The sequence below is a fragment of the Pongo pygmaeus genome, chromosome 7 (genome assembly GCF_028885625.2).
Source record: "Pongo pygmaeus isolate AG05252 chromosome 7, NHGRI_mPonPyg2-v2.0_pri, whole genome shotgun sequence".
NCBI classification, from domain to species: Eukaryota; Metazoa; Chordata; class Mammalia; order Primates; family Hominidae; genus Pongo; species Pongo pygmaeus.
In genome coordinates this window covers 43,116,715-43,138,538 of record NC_072380.2, presented here as the reverse complement: position 1 = coordinate 43,138,538, position 21,824 = coordinate 43,116,715, and the positions used below count along the sequence as shown (strand labels likewise).

Genomic DNA, 21,824 nt, shown 5'->3' with positions numbered 1-21,824 from the left:
AAAAATCAGCCGGGCGTGGTGGCGAGCGCCTGTAGTCCCAGCTACTCCAGAGGCTGAGGCAGGAGAATGGCGTGAACCCGGGAGGCGGAGCTTGTAGTGAGCAGAGGTCGTGCCAGTGAACTCCAGCCTGGGCGACAGAGCGAGACTTCGTCTCAAAAAAAAAAAAAAAGAAACCCACTGACATTAAACTTACACAGAAAAGAGGAAAATTATAAGAAAACCAGTTTAACAAGGATATTTATTTATTTTTGAGACAGGGTCTCACTCTGCCACCCAGGCTGGAGTGCAGTGATGACATCTGAGCTCACTGCAGCCTCTGTCTCTTGGGTTCAAGCGATTCTCCTGCCTCAGCCTCCTGGGCAGCTGGGACTACAGGTGTGCACAACCATGCCCAGATAATTTCTGTATTTTCAGTAGAGACGGGGTTTCACTGTGTTAGCCAGGATGGTCTCGATCTCATGACCTCGTGATCTGCCTGCCTTGGCCTCCCAAAGTGCTGGGATTACAGGCATGAGCCACTGTGCCTAGCCCATTTATTTATTTTTGAGACAGGGTCTTGCTCTGTCTTCCAGGCTGGAGTGTTGTGGTGTGATCTCAGCTCACTGCAGCTTTGATCTACCAGGCTCAAGTGATCCTGTCACCTCAGCCTCCCAAGTAGCTGGGGCCACAGGCATGCCCACCATGCCCAACTAATTTTCTATTTTTTGTAGAGATGAGGTTTCACTATGTTGCCCAGGCTGGTCTTGAACTCCTGGCCTTAAGAGATCCTCTGCCTCGTCCTCCCAAAGTGCTGGGATTAAGACATGATCCACCATGCTTTGCAATAAGAATATTTAAATAAATGTGAAAATATCCAGGTGGTATCCATTCCTCTCATTCTCTGACATCTAGTCTCTAGTCATGGATGATCACTGAACTCAAAAAGACAAGGCACTGGAAACCCTGGAGTCAGAAAAAAACAAAAACAAAAACAAATTTCTGTTCTCTCTAAGCTGCACTCATTAAGACAGAAATGAGGATTCATATTTTAGAAAGTTTTCTAACAAGGTTAAGCCTTGATTAACTGGAGAACTCCATGAGTCAGAACAAACTTGTTGGGACCTAGCATGAGCTTTACCTGTAGTTGGAGCTCAGTGAATTCCCCTAAGATTACGGTTGAGATTGCACCACAGAAAGATCTCAGCCACTCACAGGTGTTCATCCTCCCGGGGTCCTGTCTGCCCCAGCATTTCCTTTCTGCTTTTCTTGCATGAAGAGACATCTAGGCTGATAGGAAATGTGATGACTCATCTGACATCAGATCGAATCCTTTTTATTCGCCCTTCATGTCTACCTCAGTCTCTGATCCTGGGAATAACTGTGTGAAGTCCTGGGGATGTTTTGATTTCTGAGAAGACACACATGGATTGCAGTGGGCTTCTGATGATGTCAAGGTTGGATGCATGTGGCTGACTGATAGCTCTTTGTTTTCCACAATCCTTTGCCTAGAAAAAAGGAACCCAAGTGTGTTTTAACCATGCCGACCAGCAAGGGGCAGGGATTCCTTCACGGGGGCTTGTGTCTCTGGCTGTGTGTTTTCACACCTTTCTTTAAAGGTAGGTTTCATTTCTGCTTTATCTTCTATTCCCTTTTTAGCTACATGTGTTTACTCTCTTTTCTAGTTGTGCTTGAGAAGTTATATTAACAAAAGATTCTATGGTCTGCATAGGAGCCACCACTGTTACAACTGCTAATTAATCTATTTGGTTTTTATTTGTTAGGTGTAATACAAAAGATGAAATCTGAGGGGTAGGGTGGGGAGGAGAGGACCAGGAAACATAATGCAAACCCAATTAAAATGTAATAAGGAGAATGATACAGTTTTCTATTCATCTCTGCTGTGGCTGTATTGAGCTTATTTATTTGTAGTTATGTTTAATATTTTCTCAAAGTGGTAATTTATTTGTTAGCTGATATTATTACTCAGTCAATGAACCCTTCCATTTTGTAGGTAATCATATTTGGGAAAACACATCACATGATTATGCTGAAACGTATCCCATGAGTAAGATCATTCATTTTAAAAGTTACAACTTAGAAACAGACCACTGCTGTTCTGCTGAGCAAAATCACATTTCTATGCTGTTAGGTTTGCAGGGGACCACTTTTCAAGGCTGATGGAGGATTTATCTGCTATAAAATGTCTTAAAGAGGAAGAAAATGGGTAATGAGGATTATTTATTGTCTGTCATGGAGAAATATGTTCATCATGATTAATTATGATGGCAAGAATGATGTTTTACCTTAAATTTGTCCTTCCTGCTAAAACCCTAGTGTCTCAGTGTTTCCTAAGGCATTCGTCAGGCAACTCTTTCCATTTAGTAATTTAACAGAGATCTTTCCATTTATGTTGCCTGATGAGCTTTTCAATCCCTTTCCATTTTTTTCTTTCAATGTATAAATCCCTTTGAGAAATTTGTGGAGTCCTATGTTAGGTATCAAATTTAAATTCTGTGAGGGAAATTGTAGAGAAGGTAGTAATGAAATGAATTACGTCAAATGAGGACAAGTAACCCCACTTTTAAGGTTTTCTTGGAAAAATACAAAGAGATATGCATAAAGTTATTGTCTAGAATTTAGTGACTGAAAGTGCTATTATTTAAGAACCAATTTCAACTTTTAAAAATGTTTCAAGTGGCGGGGCGTGGTGGCTCACGCCTGTAATCCCAGTACTTTGGGAGGCAGAGGCAGGCGGATCACAAGGTCAGGAGATCAAGACCATCCTGGCTAACACGGTGAAACCCCGTCTCTACTAAAAATATAAAAAATAAGCTGGGTGTGGTTGCAGTCACCTGTAGTCCCAGCTACTTGGGAGGCTGAGGCAGGAGAATGGCATGAACTCAGGAGGTGGAGCTTGCAGTGAGCCGAGATCATGCCGCTGCACTCCAGCCTGGGCGACAGAGCAAGACTCCATCTCAAAAAAAAAAAAAGAAGTTTCAAATAAATTTGCCTTAAAAATCTTGCATTCTCAGAAATCTCCACAATAACTGAAATTCAGAGTTGATTTTTGTTTTATTTTAAGTTCTGGGGTACCTGGGCAAGATGGGCAGGTTTGTTACATAGGTAAACGTGTGCCGTGGTGTGCACAGATCAACCCATCACCTAGGTATTAAGCCCAGCATGCATTAGGTATTTTGCCTAATGCTCTTCTTCCCTGGACCACCTCAAGAGGCTCTAGTGTGTGGTGTTCCCCTCCCTGTGTCCGTGTGTCCTCATTGTTCAGCTCCCCGTTTCAAGTGAGAACATGCAGTGTTTGGTTTTTCGTTCCTGTGTTAGTTTGCTGAGGATAACGGCTTCAAGCACCATCCATGTCGCTGCAAAGGGCACGATCTTGTTCATTTTTATGGTTGCATAGTATTGCATGGTGCATATATACCACATTTTCTTTCTTTCTTTCTTTTTTGAGACAGAGTCTCACTCTGTCGCCCAGGCTAGAGTGCAGTGGCACGATCTTGGCTTACTGTAAGCTCCGCCTCCCAGGTTCATGCCGTTCTCCTGCCTCTGCCTCCCAAGTAGCTGGGACTACAGGCACCTGCCACCATGCCCGACTAAGTTTTTGTATTTTTAGTAGGGACGGGGTTTCACCGTGTTAGCCAGGATGGTCTCGATCTCCTGACCTTGTGATCTGCCCGCCTCAGCCTCCCAAAGTGCTGAGATTACAGGCGTGAGCCACCGCACCTGGCCTATACCACATTTTCTTTATCCAGTCTATCATTGATTGGCATGTGGGTTGATTCCATGTCTTTGCTATTGTGAATAGTGCTGCAGTGAACATACGCATGCATGTATCTTTATAATAGAATGATTTATATTCCTTTGGGTATATACCCAGTAATGGGATTGCTGGGTAAAATGGTATTTCAGGTTCTAGGTCTTTGAGGAATCGCCACATCATCTCCCACAATGGTTGAACTAATTTACACTCTCACTAACAGTGTAAAAGCGTTCCTATTTCTCCATAGTCTCTCCAGCATCTGTTATTTCTTCACTTTTTAATAATTGCCATTCTGACTGGCTTGAGATGATATCTCATTGTGGTTTTGATTTGCATTTCTCTAATGATCAGCGTTGTTGAGCTTTTTTTCCTGTTTGTTGGCCACATAAATGTCTACTTTTGAGAAGTGTCCGTTCATGTCCTCAAAGTTGATTTTTTAAAAGAACATGACTTGCGAAGACCATCATGAAATTACTAGTTATTTTAGTTTCCTTGGTGAAGTTTTCCCAGCTAAGCATCTTGCTGGTGTAGATACAGGTGTTAGTTGATTCAGTATTTTAGACAAGAAAGGACAGGATTTTCCTGAATTACTGGAAAGGGTCTAGTGCCATTGGTAAGACTGTGAGTTACTTCAGTGACATAAGTGAAGATTCCAAGCCTTGTGTCTACTCCTTTATATCTGCAGTGCCTTAGACTTTAAGAAATGCTCTGACCAACATCATTTTCTATGATATTGCTCTAGTCCTGAAATGCAGGCATTGCTGTTTTTATCTCCATTGTAAAGGTGAACAGCTGAGGCACAGAGGGTGGGGTGAGATGGGCACTGGTGGAGCATGCATAGGTGGTAACAATACCAGGATGCAGTCATGGGCTGGGACATCCGCTCCCCACAGGGCCCGGGAAGAATTGCCTAGAATCTCTGCAGTGGCCAGTGGCCTGGCTGGCTCTAACTCTCCCCTCTGTTTGTCCTCACAGGCTGTGCGGGCTGTGTGACTGAGGAGAGGCTCTTCCACAAACTGTTTTCTCATTACAACCAGTTCATCAGGCCCGTGGAAAACGTTTCCGACCCTGTCACGGTACACTTTGAAGTGGCCATCACCCAGCTGGCCAACGTGGTGAGTGCCCTCTGATCAGAGCTTTCCCCAGCATTGTTACACTTTTGCAGGTGGTAAATGAAGGAATTTTAGAAATACAGATAAATGCAAATCTACATGAGATCTGGCCCTTCAAAGCCATCCATTTGGGAGGCAGGCAGTTTTCCCACCAATGCTGTAACTGTGTGTGTGAGGCAATGTTTTTCCTGGAAGTGCTTTCAGAACCAGTTTATGAAACAAAGAGTTGCAGGGGAGTGAAAGGGAGCTAACTTCACGGGGCACCCATTATGCACCAGATGCCTGTTTACACTGTGTGGCCAACATCTTCATCTCACTGCTGAGGAAATGGAAGCTCAGTTAAGTGACTTTCCCAGGGTCATGCAACTACAAAATGGCAAAACTGAGATTTAACTCCAAGCTCATGACCTTTTCACTCCACAGTTTAAAAATTGCTTTAAGGCCGGGCGTGGTGGCTCACTCCTGTAATCCCAGCACTTTGGGAGGCTGAAGCAGGCGGATCCCTTGAGCTCAAGAGTTCAAGACCAGCCTGAACAACATAGGAAGATCCTTTCTCTACAAAAATGCAAAAATTAGCCAGGTGTAGTGGCACATGCCTGTAGTTCCTGCTACTAGGGAGGCTGAGGTGGGGGGATTGCTTGAGCCCAGGAGGTCAAGGCTGCAGTGAGCCGAGATTGCACCACTGCACTCCAGCCTGGGTGACAGAGGAAAAAAAAAAAGAATTGCTTTAAGTCTTCTATGTTATGTGAGAAGGAACAAAATGAAATTCCATTCAGCCTTGGAAAAAAAAAGAGGTTGGGAATTTGAGGATCTTAATTTAATTCCCTGCTACCGTGTTCAAGGGCAAGTAGGACAGGAGCTCTTTGTTTTGGATAATCTTTGCTCCCCTCATTGCAGGGAGAGGAAGTGGTGAGGCCCGTACTCTTGGGTACAGCAAGGTCTGGCCTCCAGGGCTCAGACCAAATTCTAGGAAGATGCAGGCTTAGGAAGCAAGGAACGTCTGAAGTGTCTCCAGAGAGGGGCGCTAGAGCATTCCTGAGACTACAGCACACGGAGGGGGAGCCCTGCTCATCAAGTCAGCCCCAGTCATGGATGGTGAAGGGATCTCCTTCCTCCCAGACTTTGCTCTGTGGGTGAGGCGGCGGTGGCCCTTCTCGGTACACCTGGGGAAAGACCCTAATGACAGGCATGAGTCAGACCCCACCACATTCTCCAGTCCATGCTTCTCAGTGGATGAAGCCAACCCTGGTCCAGTCCTCTGTCTGTGACCCAGGCTGAAAGTGTGCATGCACTGGCTGAAAAAAATAAAGCCAGATGTTTCCCCTTACCTGGATGTGCCCTCCCATCCTTTAGTGAGTATTTATTTGGTGCCTGTTCTAATCCCCTTCCCAACTCCAGTAGCTTTGTCCTGGTTCCTGGTCTCCTGCTGGGCTGGAAGTTCTTGCTGTGGACTGGGTTGTTGTGAACCAAGAGCTGAACTGAGTTTCCTCTGAAGTCTGTGAGGGCTACCTCACTGCATGGCATCTCTCCATAACCCTGCTGGACACACCCTTGCAGGAGGTTATTCTGAAGATGGGGGTGAAACGGCTGGTAAATGCAGATTTTGACATTTACATTTGGTTGCAAGTATCAGAGATTAAAAGAAAACCCACAGCCTCTACAAAACAAGTTTATTCCTTTCTTATGCAACAGAAATCTAAAGGTTAACAGTCCAGGAGATTAATATCAGTCAGTTTCACAGTGTTAGTGGTTGCACATGTATGTTCAGTTGCCCAGCTTATGCACCGCACAACTCCAGGGGATGTCACTCCAACGGACTGTGATTCTAAAGGCATAAACCAGATGAAGCAGCAGTGACCAAGTTTCCTTCCTTCTTTTATATTTCACCACCCTTTTCACGTGGCTTCTTCCCTCAGTGTTGCTTCATGGTTCAAGATAACTGCTGTATTCCCATCCTCACATTCACATTCTTGGCAACAAACATAAGGAAGGGAGAAAAAGAGCAAAGTGTACATCCTAGACTTCTGTGACTTCCGTAAGAGCTGCTGCTTTCCATCTCATTGACTACCTCCAGCTGCAAGGCAGACTTGGAACTGCAGGTTTTTAAAATTGAATTTTTATTTCTTGAGATCATTATAGATTGACATGCAGTTGTAAGAAATAACAGAGGGATCCCTCGTAGACTCTGCCCATTTCTCCCACTAATCTGCTCTCCAATTCTGAAATTTTCTCATTTCAACGATGTTATACGTAACTGGAATCACAGAGCAGGTAAACTTGTGGGACTGGGTTTTTCCCTCAGCATCATCCTTTAGAGATTCCTCCGAGTCGCCGAGTGTATCAGTAGTTCATTCCTTCTTGTTGCTGAGTAGTACTCCAGGGTGCTTTGTTTTTTGTTTGTTTGTTTTGTTTTGCTTTTGGGACGGAGTCTCACTCTGTCACCCAGGCTGGGGTTCAGTGGCGTGATCTTTGCTCATTGCAACCTACGCCTCCTGGGCTCAAGCGATTCTCCTCCCTCAGACTCCCAAGTAGCTGGGATTGCAGGCATGCGCCACTAAGCCTGGCTAATTTTTGTATTTTTAGTAGAGATGGGGTTTCACCATGTTGGCCAGGCTGGTCTTGAACTCCTGACTTCAAGTGATCTGCCTGCCTTGGCCTCTCAAAGTGGGGATTACAGGTGTGAGCCACCACACCTGGACCATGGCGCTTTGTTTAACCATTAACTTGTTGAAGGACATTTGAGCTGATTCCAGTTTTTGGTCTATTACAAATAAAGCTGCTGTGAACATTTGTGTACAGGTTTTAGTGTAAATATAAACCTCCATGTCTCTGGGATAAATGCCCAGGAGTGCAATAGCTGTGTGTTGTCAGGTGAACTTGGGGTGGCCGAGAGAAGTGGCACAGCCAGGAAGCTTTGTTGACCCTCCCTTCTGGAAGGCCTTGGAAAAGGCCCGCTGTCTGATCCCCAGCTTGGCTCTGGAGCACCAAGGCTCTACCTGGAAGTGTGTTTGTGTCATGCAAAATGATCTTGGCCAGAAAATTTTCTGGTTTCTTTCAGTGCAGGAGCAAGGCCAAGTGCCCCTCGGAGGGACCCAGTGTTTGTGCTGGCCTGGCATATCTGAAATGACAAAGATAAAGCCTTGGTGTGATGTAGCCCACTTGGTCTTTTTGATCCGAGTCTCCGAGTCTGCTGCTGCTCCAGAAATGAGTCCATTTGAAATCATAACTCAAAGCCTTTGATGCAGCTGCCGTGTCAATGAATTGATTTTTACAAGAAGGAGGTACAGGGTGATGGCACCAGGAATGGAGTTGATGCTGTGGGTCTTTGGACTCCTCCAGCAGGGACGTCTGATAGCAGTGCCATGCCCATTGGTGGGATCTGGAATTGGATGGAGAGAGAGTATGACTTGCCAGACAGGTCCTGCTCCATAGGGTCAGCTGACATCTCTGAAGGTGTCCACATCCCCATGGGCCATGTCCATACCACCTGGAGCTTCTCCGAGCCTGTGGAAGTGAGGCTGTGGAGCTGGCTATTGCCAACTGATCTCAGCCTTCTGAACACAGTGTACTCATTCAGAGACAAAGCAGGCTTTGGAGGGCAGTTAGGGCTTATGCCCTCACCCCCAAGGCCTTCCTGGAACCGAGACTGCAGGGCTAGTCCATTCCTGACCAACAATGAGTGGATTTATGGACATGGCCCCTGCTGGACTCTGCAGATTGCAAGGGGATGCTCATCACCAGAAGGCATGACCGCAGGCTTGTGTAATTGTAAAGCCATGAATTGGTTGACCAATAGATAAGTACAGATAATTTCTTTGCTTCCTGGGACTACAGGAACCCATGACTGTAACTCCTTTGCTGACCTTTCAAACCCCAGGGCTTACCCTGTCTTATCACAGGCCCATTTGAAAGAGGGAGCCCAGCAGGGTTTCTGTTTAGAGTTTTCCAGGAGGGGCGGCAGTGGGGATGGAGTAGGGGAGAAGAGAACTGCAGGGCAGCCATGTGGCCCAGGGAAACCTGGTGTCTGAGCCTGGCCACGACTCCCTCGGCCACCACCATGGAGCTCATTTACTCTGGAGGGTGCCTGGGTGTCTTGGGAAGCAAGGTTGGCTGAGGAAGTCTTGTGAATCTACTGCTGGCCACTGGGGATATACCCACAGCCACCAGGCTGCTGGGCTGTAAGGCTGCTCAAGGTGCCAGGTGTGTCTTTGGTAGTTCTCCCACTGAGAGGTGGTAGCTTAGGAACTCATTACATTTGGGATATCACCTGGAATGCTCTTCCTCCACACAGCCCTGACTGTCTTCTGGTCATTTAAGTATCTGCTTAAACATTACCCCTCAAAGAAGCCTTCTTTGCCCATCCCATCTAAAATAGATGTGTGTGTGTGACTGAGATTACGTGCACATGTGTGCATGAGCGTGTGTGCATGAGTGTGTTTGAGTGTGTGTGCGTGTGCACCAGTGTGTGAGCCTGTGTGTGAGTATGCCTGAGTGTGAGTGGGTATGAGTGAGTGTGTGCATGTGCATGAGTGTGTGCAGGTGCATGAGTATGCACCAGTGTGTATGACTGTGAGTGCACATGTATGAGTGTGTGTGAGTGTGTATGAGAGTATATGTGTGAGAGTACAAATGTGTATGAGAATTCATGAGTGGGTGTATATGAGTGTGCATGAGTGTGTGTTCATGAGTGTGTGTGTGCACGAGTGTGTGAGTGTGCATGAGTGTGCATGAGAGTACCGTGTGTGTGCATGTGTGTGTATGAATGTGTGTGCATGAGTGTGTGAGTGTGCATGACTGTGCGTGTGTATGAGTGTGCGTGTGTGTGTGCATGTATGTGTGTATGTGTCCACACATGGACCATTCCATCCCTCTTTATTTGTCCTCATAGAACTTAACGCTATCTTATGTTATAGTATAGACGTATTAGTAATTTTATGTCTCCCCATCTAACAGCTAAGACATATGAAGGCAGGACATTTTCCCAACTTCTTATTGCTGTATTCCCAATATTTATAGAGCACATAGTGGTTACTCAATAAATATTTGTGTAGTGAACGATCGAAGTGGTGGCTTTGCTGGAGGTGAGTAGCAGCTGCCAGCTGGAAACCCCATGGTGGCTGAGGCTGACTTTTTTTTTTTTTTTTTTTGAGATGGAGTCTTTGTCGCCTGGGCTGGAGTACAGTGGCACTATCTCTGCTCACTGCAACCTCCACCTCCCTGATTCAAGCAATTCTCCTGCCTCAGCCTCCCAAGTAGCTGGGATTAGGATTACAGGCGCCCGCCACCACATCTGGCTAATTTTTTGTATTTTTTAGTAGAGACGGGGTTTCACCATGTTGGCCAGGGTGGTCTCGAACTCCTAACCTCAGGTGATCCACCCACCTCGGCCTCCCAGAATGTTGGGATTACAGGTGTGAGCCACCGCGCCCAGCTGGCTGAGGCTGGCATTTCAAGGTAGGATCCCAGGGCAGGGGTCTCAGGACTCAGAGCCCGGAGAGCCCTGAGGCGCAGTCGAGGATGGGAGGCGTTTAGGGAACAGGCAAAAACACTGTGCGGGGTTGGAATCCTCACCACTTTCTGCAGCATCTCCCTCCCTCCTTCCTGCTGTCGCTCGTTTTTTCTTTCCTTCCTTTCATGGAACTAGAAACCTTTATGGGCTGCAGAGATCGGAAGCACTTCACAGAAGAGGTGAGACTTAAATCAGCTATGAAAGAGTGTAAAGCCACATTGCCTCTCAAAATCCACAGGGCTGGAGCCAGATGTGAAAATGCAGCATTTCTGCTTGCATGCTGAATACTTTCACACATTGCCTTTAAGTCTTCTTCCATTGGCATGAATAAGTCAGAATTGGTTCTTTTTAGTTGTAATTTTTGCTCTAAGTCTCACCTCTATGGCAAGCACATTTGAGGCTAAAAATATTATTTCTTCTTCCCAGGATGAAGTAAACCAGATCATGGAAACCAATTTGTGGCTGCGTCACGTATGTGCCTATATCATCTGTTGGCTTAATGATGTCGAATGGATAAAACCCACAAGCACTACCTTGTTCTGTCTCCAGCTGGTTATAGAATATAAAATATTATCCACTAGGTCATCTCCAAAGCCTAAAGTTCAGCTCTGGTAATAGCTGACTTGATGCACACTTCACAGGTACAGACACCTAGTGACAAAGGTCCCTCTGACATGAGATTTCCATCCTTCCTGGTTGCTGCTCTCAGATCTTCCACTTTTCTGTAACTTGAGCTCCAGGGTCTGATGCTTGCCTGCTCTTTGATCCCTGATTGACCAGGCTTGGAGAAGTCAGTAGCTGAGCTTGGGAGCATGTACATGAGATTCCCAGCAGCTAGTTTTATCACTTATACCTTTCTTCCTTAAGAAAGTCTTGGAGGGGTGCAGTGGCTCATGCCTGTAATCCCAGCACTTTGAGAGCCCGAGGTGGGAGGATCACCTGACGTCAGGAGTTCGAGACCAGCTTGGCCAACATGGTGAAATGAAACCCTGTCTCTAATAAAAATACAAAATTAGCCCGGTGTGGTGGTGGGCGCCCGTAATCCCAGCTACTTGGGAGGCTGAGGCAGAAGAATCGCTTGAACCAGGAGGCAGAGGTTGCAGTGAGCCGAGATTGCGCCACTACATTCCGGCATGGGCAACAGAGTGAGACTCTGTCTTGAAAAAAAAAAAAATGGAAAGGAAGTCTTAATCGTTTATACAGATTTTTTTTTTAAATTCAAAGCTTATCATCATACCCTTGAACTTTTTGATATTAGAGCTATACTCCAGTGTGAGTATAGCTCATGGAATATGGAAGTTGAGCCCAAAACTTTGACCAGCTAACTAATAATCAATACATAATTATCTAATGAAAAATTTGCCTAAATCAGCTCAGCTATTTAGCTCCCTGTTCCCCATGGATATAATTGTCCAGATTTTGATAGCAACCAATGCATTCTTCAAATAAGAATGTATTATTTTTATTTTGTTTTTTTTTGTTTTTTGTTTTTTTTTTTTGAGACGGAGTCTCGCTCTGTCGCCCAGGCTGGAGTCCAGTGGTGCGATCTCGGCTCACTGCAAGCTTTGTCTCTCGGGTCCACACCATTCTTCTGCCTCAGTCTCCCGAGTAGCTGGGACTACAGGCAACCGCCACCACGCCCGGCTAATTTTTTTTGTATTTTTAGTAGAGACGGGGTTTCACCATGTTAGCCAGGATGGTCTCAGTCTCCTGACCTCGTGATCCGCTCACCTCGGCCTCCCAAAGTGCTGGGATTACAGGCATGAGCCACCACGCCTGGCCAAATGTATTCTGTTTTCAACAACAACTGTTGAACCATCATAAAGTTAACACTGGAAGAAAGTTATTAAGAAACGAATTTTTTTTTTTTTCCAGATAGAGTCTCATTCTGTCACCCAGGCTGTAGTACAGTGACATGATCTCAGCTCACTGCAGACTCTGCCCCCCAGGTTCAAGAGATTCTCCTGCCTCAGCCTCCCGAGTAGTTGGGACTACAGGCGCTTGCCACCTCACCCGGCTAATTTTTGTATTTTTAGTAGAGACGGGGTTTCACTATGTTGGTCAGGCTGGTCTCGAACTCCTGACCTCAAGTGATCTGCCCGCCTCGGCCTCCCAAAGTGCTGCGATTACAGGCATGAGCCACCATGCCTGGCCAGAAAGTTATTAAGAAATTTTAAAAGCTGATTTCTATTTATTTTAGATCTGGAATGATTATAAGTTGCGCTGGGATCCAACGGAATATGATGGCATTGAGACTCTTCGCGTTCCCGCAGATAAGATTTGGAAGCCCGACATTGTTCTCTATAACAAGTATGGGTCTCTGACCACCGTAGCCTCTTTCCAAAGCTGCCGTTGGTGTATTCTGGCCTATAGCAAAGGGAGTGTTACTAACGGTGTCTGACTTGCTTTGTAGTGCTGTTGGTGACTTCCAAGTCGAAGGCAAAACAAAAGCTCTTCTTAAATACAATGGCATGATAACCTGGACTCCACCAGCTATTTTTAAGAGTTCCTGCCCTATGGATATCACCTTTTTCCCTTTTGATCATCAAAACTGTTCCCTAAAATTTGGTTCCTGGACGTATGACAAAGCTGAAATTGATCTTCTAATTATTGGATCAAAAGTGGATATGAATGATTTTTGGGAAAACAGTGAATGGGAAATTATTGACGCCTCTGGCTACAAACATGACATCAAATACAACTGTTGTGAAGAGATATACACAGATATAACCTATTCTTTCTACATTAGAAGATTGCCGATGTTTTACACGATTAATCTGATCATCCCTTGTCTCTTTATTTCATTTCTAACCGTGTTGGTCTTTTACCTTCCTTCAGACTGTGGTGAAAAAGTGACGCTTTGTATTTCAGTCCTGCTTTCTCTGACTGTGTTTTTGCTGGTCATCACAGAAACCATCCCGTCCACATCTCTGGTGGTCCCACTGGTGGGTGAGTACCTGCTGTTCACCATGATCTTTGTCACACTGTCCATCATGGTGACTGTGTTTGTGTTGAACATACACTACCGCACCCCAACCATGCACACCATGCCCAGGTGGGTGAAGACAGTTTTCCTGAAGCTGCTGCCCCAGGTCCTGCTGATGAGGTGGCCTGTGGACAAGACAAGGGGCACAGGCTCTGATGCAATGCCCAGAGGCCTTGCCAGGAGGCCTGCCAAAGGCAAGCTTGCAAGCCGTGAGGAACCCAGACATCTTAAAGAATGCTTCCATTGTCACAAATCAAATGAGCTTGCCACAAGCAAGAGAAGATTAAGTCATCAGCCGTTACAATGGATGGTGGAAAATTCGGAGCACTCGCCTGAAGTTGAAGATGTGATTAACAGTGTTCAGTTCATAGCAGAAAACATGAAGAGCCACAATGAAACCAAGCAGGTAAATGTGTGTTCCCTTCACCCAGCCAGCTTGCACCCTTTGCAGCCTATGGGCACTCTGGATGCACAGTCAGACCTTCAGTGTGACTTTTGTTCCTGAGAGGGTCAGGCAGCCTTGCTCTGAGACCTGGCTCTGTTATTATGTGGTTATGGGTGGACTGACAGGGTTAGACCTGCCAGTGGAGCGGGGTCAGGTGCAATAGCCCCGGAGCAAATCTCCACCACCAGAAATGTGAACTCAAGTAAAATTTGCTTAAAATGAACATTCAGGGCCGGGCGTGGTGGCTCGCACCTGTAATCCTAGCACTTTGAGAGGCCAAGGCAGGCGGATCACCTGAGGTCAGGAGTTTGAGACCAGCATGGCCAACATGGGGAAACCCCATCTCTACTAAAAATACAAAAATTAGCCAGACATGGTGGCACAGGCCTGTAATCCCAGCTACTTGGGAGGTTGAGGCAGGAGAATCGCTTGAACCCAGGAGGTGGAGGTTACAGTGAGCCGACATCGCACCCCTGCACTCCAGCCTGGGTGACAGAGAGATTCTGCATCTCAAAAATAAAAATAAATAAATAAACAAACAAACATTCAGGGCAACCTCAGTTAATGAAACCAAGAGCCTCAGCCTGGGCAACATAGTGAGACCCTGAACTACCAAAAAAAAAAAAAAAAAATTAGCAGGTGTGTTGGTGCATACCTGTGGTCCCAGCCACTCAAGGGGCTGAGGTGGGAGGATTGCTTGAGCCCAGGAGTTTGAGGCTACAGCCTGGGAGATAGATGACAGATCAGGGCCCTGTCTCAGGAAAAAAAAAAAAAAAGCCCCTGCACAAGAAACAGCAGCAAATAAAAAGGTAGACAGAGAAAAGCTGCCCCAGAGGGAAGGAGAAATGAGTTCAGAGCAGCGTGCAGCCTGGGGGTGCTGGGAGATGTGGGAGAGGGCAGGAGTGCGTTCGTTCCAGCAGCTCTGGCCCCACTTGTCCTACTTGAGGGATTTAGGTGCTGGTGAAATGAGCCCCAGGGATATTTTTAGCGTTCACGTACTCTGCTCCTGCTGTCCAGAGTCTAACTATAGCAGCATGTACCTCCCTCAGCCTCCAAAGACAGAGCTCAAGAGAATCATGCCAATTTCCCACACTATGTGGGTGACTAGCGGAGGCCATCTGAAACTCAGGCCAGGTGTCTAGGTTTGACCTCAGACTGCAGCTGCTGGCAGCCATCGCTCCTAGTGAAAGGATACTGTGAAACCGAAAGTCCACCCTGTTGGTGTAGAAGGAAGATGCTGTGAATGGCTGTCATGCGGATGTGTCATGGGACAAGAGAGCCCAGAAAAATTCACCTTCATAAAATTTAAAAGAAGACCCTCTCTCTACAAAAAATACAAAAATTAGTAGGGCATGGTGGCACATGGCTGTAATTGCAGCACTTTCAGAGGCCAAGGCTGGAGAATTGTTTAAGTAAGGCCAGGAGTTTGAGACCAGCCTGGGCAACATATTGAGACCCTATTTCTAAAAAACAAATTTTAAAAAATTTGCCAAGCCTGTTGTCCCAGCTATGTGGGAGGCTAAGGCGGGAGGATTGCTTGAGCTGGGGAGTTCCAGGTTCCAGTGAGCCACAATCGCACCATTGCACTTCAGCCTGGGCAACACAGCAAAATCCTGTCCCTACCTTTTTTTTTTTTTTTTTTTAATCTAAGAAACAGCTGCTGTTGACTTAATCACTACCAGTTAGGGCTCTCAAGACACAAGTACAGATACAGTGGCAGAAGCCTGGAGGGTCAGGAACTGGGAGAAACACAACCAGCTCTCCATGGCCAGCATCCCTTTGAGGCCTGGAGGGCTGCCTATTCCTTATAAAGTGGTTCTCAATCATACCCCTCCATGTCCTCCACCCCCAGCGGCACCCCCTGCCTCAAACTCATTCCCCAGACTTGCCATGGAGCAAGACTACCCACCATTGCAAAGAATGAGTCTAGCTCTCTGAGCAGCTGCTTCTCGGGAGTGTTTCTTGCAGTTGGGAAAGTCCCTGGTGACCCATGGAGTCGGCTTTGCCGCAGACTCTGCTGTCTGAGGCACTCACAGAGGCTGTGCATCTGCCCTCTGCAAACGAAACAAAATTTCTTGTGTGTCCTATACAGGAGATCTGGATTCACCAAATACCAATATTTGCTTTATTTTTATTTTTATTTATTTTTCGAAATGGAGTCTTACTCTGTCACCCAGGCTGGAGTGCAGTGGTGCGTGCGATCTTGGCTCACTGCAACCTCCACCTCCCAGGTTTAAGCGATTCTGTTGCCTCAGACTCCCGAGTAGCTAGGACTACAGGCACATGCCACCATGCCTGGGTATCTTTTGTATTTTTAGTGGAGACAGGGTTTCACCATGTTGGCCAGGCTGGTCTTAAACTCCTGACCTCAGGTGATCCTCCCACCCAGCTAATATTTGCTTTAAAATGTGCCGGAGAAATCTTCAAAAAAGAAGCAGCTTATTGATGAAACAAGGCATGTTTCTTATGGTTTTGGTTTTTTAAAACAGCTCTTAATTTTTGTTTGCATTCCAGGTAGAAGACGACTGGAAATACGTGGCCATGGTGGTGGACAGAGTATTTCTTTGGGTATTTATAATTGTCTGTGTATTTGGAACTGCAGGGCTATTTCTACAGCCACTACTTGGGAACACAGGAAAATCTTAAAATGTATTTTCTTTTATGTTCAGAAATTTACAGACACCATAATTGTTCTGCATTCCCTGCCACAAGGAAAGGAAAGCAAAGGCTTCCCACCCAAGTCCCCCATCTGCTAAAACTGATGGCTAGATGGAAAAAGAGGACTTTCTTGCACATTAGGAAGCAGAATATCCTCCAGTGTAGCACAGGGGGAGAAGTGAGAAGTGTTATGACATTAGTGCCCTGATTGGGCAGCACCCACGGCTACAGTATCAGGTCAGGTTTCTCGTGTCTGTGTGTTTGGCTTCTAAAGACAAGAATGACTTACAATACAGCCTAACTATGTAATTAACATCAAGCCACACTAAAAAGTTCTGCTGTACCTCCAGTGGATGCTGTTTCTCAGTATTATGATATGTGACAGGTGAACTCTGGGAATTGGACCATGCAACATTTGTGAACTGTTTGCAACACTTGTGAACTATTGCATCCTTGATTTCTTGTGCGTCTCTGTAATGTAACTCACCCTCCTCAGCATTATTTGATACATTGATTGTTTGTTTTTTTTTTTAAAAAAAAAAAACAGTTTGGCCAGGTGTGGTGGCCTATAATCCCAGCACTTTGGAGGCTGAGGAAGGAGGATTGCTTGAGCCCTGGAATTCAAGACCAGCCTGGGCAACATAGGGAGACCCTGTGTTACAAAAATAAAAACATTAGCCACTGTAGTGTTTTGCACCTGTAGTCCTAGCTACTTGGGAGGCTGACATGGGGAGGATTGCTTGAGCTTGGGAGGTTGAGGCTACAGTGAGCCATGATCACACCACTGCACTCCAGCCTGGGTGACAGAGTGAGACCCTGTCTCAAAAATAAATGAATAAATAAAAACTACCAGATAGAGTCTTTCTCAACAGGCTGTATTTGCTTAGCATTCATCTGGCAAGAAGCTTAAGTGGAAACTCAGCACTGTGCTAGGCATCGCAAGGGTGACAAGCATTGAGTTCTTTCCCACAAGTGCTTGTAGCTTCTTAGGAAAAGTTGTAGCTATGAAGACTGCAGGCCAGATGTCATCTGGGGAATGTCACTAGAGCAACCAGAATAGGAGAACATGATGTGACATGGCCAGGCAAGCCTAAAGCAACCCCTTTGTTGTGGGTTGGAAAAAGTTGTCTTTCTAGTCTTTTAAATTTATTTTTATTTTTATTTTTGAGACAAAGTCTTGCTGCGATGCCCAGGCTGGAGTGCGATGGTGCATTCTCAGCTCACTGCAACCTCTGATTCCCCCGGTTCAAGTGATTCTCCTGCCTTAGCTTCCCGAGTAGCTGGGACTACAGGTGTGTGCCACCACGCCTGGCTAATTTTTGTATTTTTAGTAGAGACGAGGTTTCACCATGTTGGCCAGGCTGGTCTCGAACTCCTGACTTCAAGTGATCCACCTGCCTCAGCCTCCCAAAGTGCCAGGATTACAGGCATGAGCCACCATGCCCAGCAGTCTAGTCTTTTTTCATCAACAGTTTTCATTTCTTCATTGTACTGATACTGAAAATGAAGTTATTTCTTTTCTTTTCTTTTTTCTTTTTTTTTTTTTCTTTTTGTGACAGAGTTTCACTCTTGTTGTCCAGGCTGGAGTGCAATGGTGCGATCTCGGCTCACTGCAACCTCCGCCTCGCGGGTTCAAGCAATTCTCCTGCCTCAGCCTCCCGAGTAGCTGGGATTACAGGCATGTGCCATCATGCCTAGCTAATTTTGTATTTTTAATAGAGATGGGGTTTCTCCATGTTGATTAGGCTGGTCTCGAACTCCTGACCCCAGGTGATCTGCCTGCCTCGGCCTCCGAAAATGCTGGGATTACAGGCGTGAGCCACAGCGCCTGGCCTCAGTTATTTCTTTTTTTTAAATTTCATTTAGGTTTTTAGTTTTAAGTTGGGTCCAATGCCACATGCATATTTCTTCTATAAGTAATTATAATCTTGGAGATTTTGGAGCAATTCCTTTTCTGAGAGGGAGAAGCTTGGGAATTCTGTTTTATCATACTCTGATTATCTTCTTATTTGTCATATTAATATTATAACAATTTTAAACATGTATTTTAAGGCAGAAAACAATAAATCAAATCTAACAAAGGAAATAATTTCATGTGTGCCTTTTCCCTTCTAGTCTTTGTCCATATGTAAGCACTTCAATTTTACCTTGCAATGCTGTTTCCTTAAAACATAATATTAGCAACATTCTCTTTTACAGAGTCTTGAAGTATAATTTTTGTGATGGCATAATTACCATTGTGTTGGTACTCGTAATTTTTAGGATTACCATGTGAATTCTTTGTCTTTTTTTTGCTGCAGCATGAGGTTCTCTGTAGGACATTAGGCAGAGGTCTTGAATTTGAATGACTCTATTTTATTTTTTATTCTTTCTTTATTTTTTTGAGACAGACTCTCCCGTCGCCTGGGCTGGAGTGCAGTGGCGTGATGCCGGCTCACTGCAACCTCTGCCTCTAGGGTTCAAGTAATTTTCCTGCCTCGGCCTCCTGAGTAGCTGGGATTACAGGGGCCCACCACCATGCCTGGCTAATTTTTGTACTTTTAGTAGAGACGGGGTTTTGCCATGTTGGCCAGGCTGGTCTTGAACTCCTGACCTCAAGTGATCTACCTGCCTCAACCTCCCAAAGTGCTGGGATTACAGGCATGAGCCACCGCATGCAGCCTGAATGACTATTTTAGAGCATTTTTATTCCCTATAATATTGGTGATTGTAGTACCTACCTTTTATCTTCCTGCCTTTATAGAGGGTTGGTTGTTACGCAATACTTTATTTTTTATTATTAAGCCCAATCAATATTTAATTTCATTTAAAATTTGTTTAACTGTGGTAAAATCGCATAACGTAAAATTTCCCATCTTAACCATTTTTAAGCATCCAGTTCAATGATATTAAATCCCTTCTTTTTTTTTTTTTTTTTTGAGATGGTGTCTTGCTCTGTCGCCAGACTGGAGTGCGGTGGCACAATCTCCACTCACTGCAACCTCTGCCTCTGGGTTGAAGCAATTCCCCTGCCTCAGCCTCCCGAGTAGCTGGGACTACAGGCACACACCACCACGCCAGGCTAATTTTTTGTATTTTAGTAGAGACAGGGTTTCACCATGTTGGCCAGAATGGTCTCAATCTCCTGACCTCATAATCTGCCCGCCTCGGCCTCCCAAAGTGCCGGGGTTACAGGAGTGAGCCACCGTGCCCAGCCCATAATGCCTTCATGTTGTTGTACAACCTTCAGCACAATCCATCTCCAGAACTCTTTGTCCTGCAACACTGAAACCCTGTGCCCAGTAAGCAGTTACTGCTCCTTCTCCCCTACCTCACAGGCAACCCCCATTCTACTTTCTGTCTCTATGAATTTGACCACTCTGGGTACCTCATATAAGGGGGATCATATTGTGTTTGTCCTTTTGTGACTGGCTTATTTCACATAATGTAACAGCTTCAAGGTACATCTATATCGTAGCATGTGTCAACATTTCTTTCCTTTTCAGGGCTGAATAATATTCCATTGTCTGTATTTACTGCACTTTATGTATCCATTCACCAGTCAATGGACACTTGGGTTGCTTCTACCTTTTGCCTGCTGCCATGAACTTGGGCTTACAAATAATTCTGAGTCCCTGCTTTCAGTTATTTTGGGTATATACTTAGAAGTGAAATTGCTGGATCAGACAGTTATTCTATTTTTTAATATTTAATTTTTGTGGGTATATAGGACTTGTATATATTGATGGGTTATGTGAGATATTTTGATATAGGCATGCAATGTGTAATAATCACATTGGTGATTATTATAAATGGGGTGTCTGTAACCTCAAGTATTTGTCCTTTGTGTTACAATCTAATTATACTTTTAGTTATTTTTAAGTGTACAATTAAATTATTTTTTACTAGTCACCCTGTTGTGTTAGCAAATACTAGATCTCATTCATTCTTTCTATTTTTTTGTACCCATGGTTTTTCTATTTTTAATTTTCTAAGGAATCATTATACTGTTTTCCACAGGGCTGCACCATTTTACATATTCCCATCAGCAGTGCACAAAGGTTTCGATTTCTCGGCATCCTCACCAACACTTGTTATTTTCTGGGGTTTTTGGCAGTTGCCATCCTAATGGGTGAGAGGTGGTGTCTTGTGGTGGTTTTGGTTTGTGTTTCCCTAATGATTAGCAATGTTGAGCATCTTTTCATGTGCTTACCGGCCATTTGTATATATTCTTTGGAGAAATGTCTATTTAAGTCCTTCACCCATTTTAAAAATCAGGTTATTTGTGGCCTGGCATGGTGGCACACGCGTGTAATCCCAGCACTTTGGGAGGCCAAGGCGGGCAGATCACGACGTCAAGAGATCGAGACCATCCTGGCCAACATGGTGAAACCCCGTCTCTACTAAAAATACAAAAATTAGCTGGGCGTGGTGATGTGCACCTGTAGTCCCAGCTACTTGGGAGGCTGAGGCAGGAGAATCGCTTGAACCCGGGAGGTGGAGGTTGCAGTGAGCAGAGATTGTGCCACTGCACTCCAGCCTGGCGACAGAGTGAGACTCCATCTAAAGAAAAAAAAATCAGGTTGTTTTTCGAATTGTTGAGTTGTAGGAGTTCTTGATATGTTCTGTATATTAATCGCCCATCAGATATAAAAACAAGACTTTTAAGAATTGCATTGGCTGGGCGCAGTGGCCTGTAATCCCAGCACTTTGGGAGGCCAAGGTGGGCGGATCACGAGGTCAGGAGATTGAGACCATCATGGCTAACACGATGAAACCCCGTCTTTACTAAAAATACAAAAAATTAGCCAGGCGTGGTGGCGGATGCCTGTAGTCCCAGCTACTAGGAAAGCTGAGACAGGAGAATGGCGTGAACCTGGGAGGTGGAGCTTGCAGTGAGCCAAGATCACGCCACTGCACTCCAGCCTGGGCGACAGAGCGAGACTCCGTCTCAAAAAAAAAAAGAAAAAAAAGAAGAATTGTATTGCAGCCAGGCGCAGTGTCTGATGCCTGTAATCCCAGCACCATGGGAGGCTGAAGCGGAGGGATGGCTTGAGTCTAGGAGTTTGAGACCAGCCTGGGCAACATGGTGAAACCCCGTCTTTACAAAAAAAAAAAAATTAGCTGGGTGTGCTGGCACCTGCAGTCCCAGCTACTCATGAGGCTGAAGTGGGAGGATTACTTGAGGCCAGGAGATCAAGGTTGCAGTGAGCTATGATCATGCTATTGCATTCCAGCCTGGGCAACAGAATGAGACCTTGTCACAAAATAAAACAAATAAAATAGAAAAAGGAACTGCATCGCAGGAAGATGGGAGGAGAGTGCTCCCAGCCAGGGTCAAGGAAACCCCATTCTGACTTCTTAACACATAGCTTTCTACT

At 45.4% G+C, this 21,824-nt stretch overlaps 1 protein-coding gene across 2 annotated transcripts; it reads left to right on the top strand.

The window, feature by feature from the left end:
* Nucleotides 1-1,170: 1,170 nt before the first annotated feature.
* CHRNA6 (cholinergic receptor nicotinic alpha 6 subunit) lies at nucleotides 1,171-18,553 on the top strand. Of its 2 annotated transcripts, XM_054499777.2 has the most exons (6): nucleotides 1,171-1,595; nucleotides 4,730-4,869; nucleotides 10,802-10,846; nucleotides 12,576-12,685; nucleotides 12,789-13,767; nucleotides 16,321-18,553. In XM_054499777.2, the coding sequence occupies exons 1-6, from the start codon at nucleotides 1,517-1,519 to the stop codon at nucleotides 16,450-16,452; spliced, it is 1,485 nt and encodes a 494-aa protein (XP_054355752.1). In that variant the 5' UTR covers nucleotides 1,171-1,516; the 3' UTR covers nucleotides 16,453-18,553. The 2 variants fall into 2 exon arrangements, with proteins under 2 accessions (XP_054355752.1, XP_054355754.1); XM_054499779.2 differs by lacking the exon at nucleotides 1,171-1,595 and having other exon boundaries at nucleotides 4,822-4,869; nucleotides 10,802-11,016.
* The last annotated feature ends 3,271 nt before the right edge of the window (nucleotides 18,554-21,824 follow it).

What these genes read in the sequence shown, in the direction of transcription:
- CHRNA6 (XM_054499777.2), top strand. Translation starts at nt 1,517, where the DNA reads ATGCCGACCAGCAAGGGGCAGGGATTCCTTCACGGGGGCTTGTGTCTC. An exon ending in CCAATTTGTGGCTGCGTCAC is followed by an intron (nt 10,847 to 12,575) that starts GTATGTGCCTAT and finishes TATTTATTTTAG; the next exon opens with ATCTGGAATGATTATAAGTT. An exon ending in GACATTGTTCTCTATAACAA is followed by an intron (nt 12,686 to 12,788) that starts GTATGGGTCTCT and finishes CTTGCTTTGTAG; the next exon opens with TGCTGTTGGTGACTTCCAAG.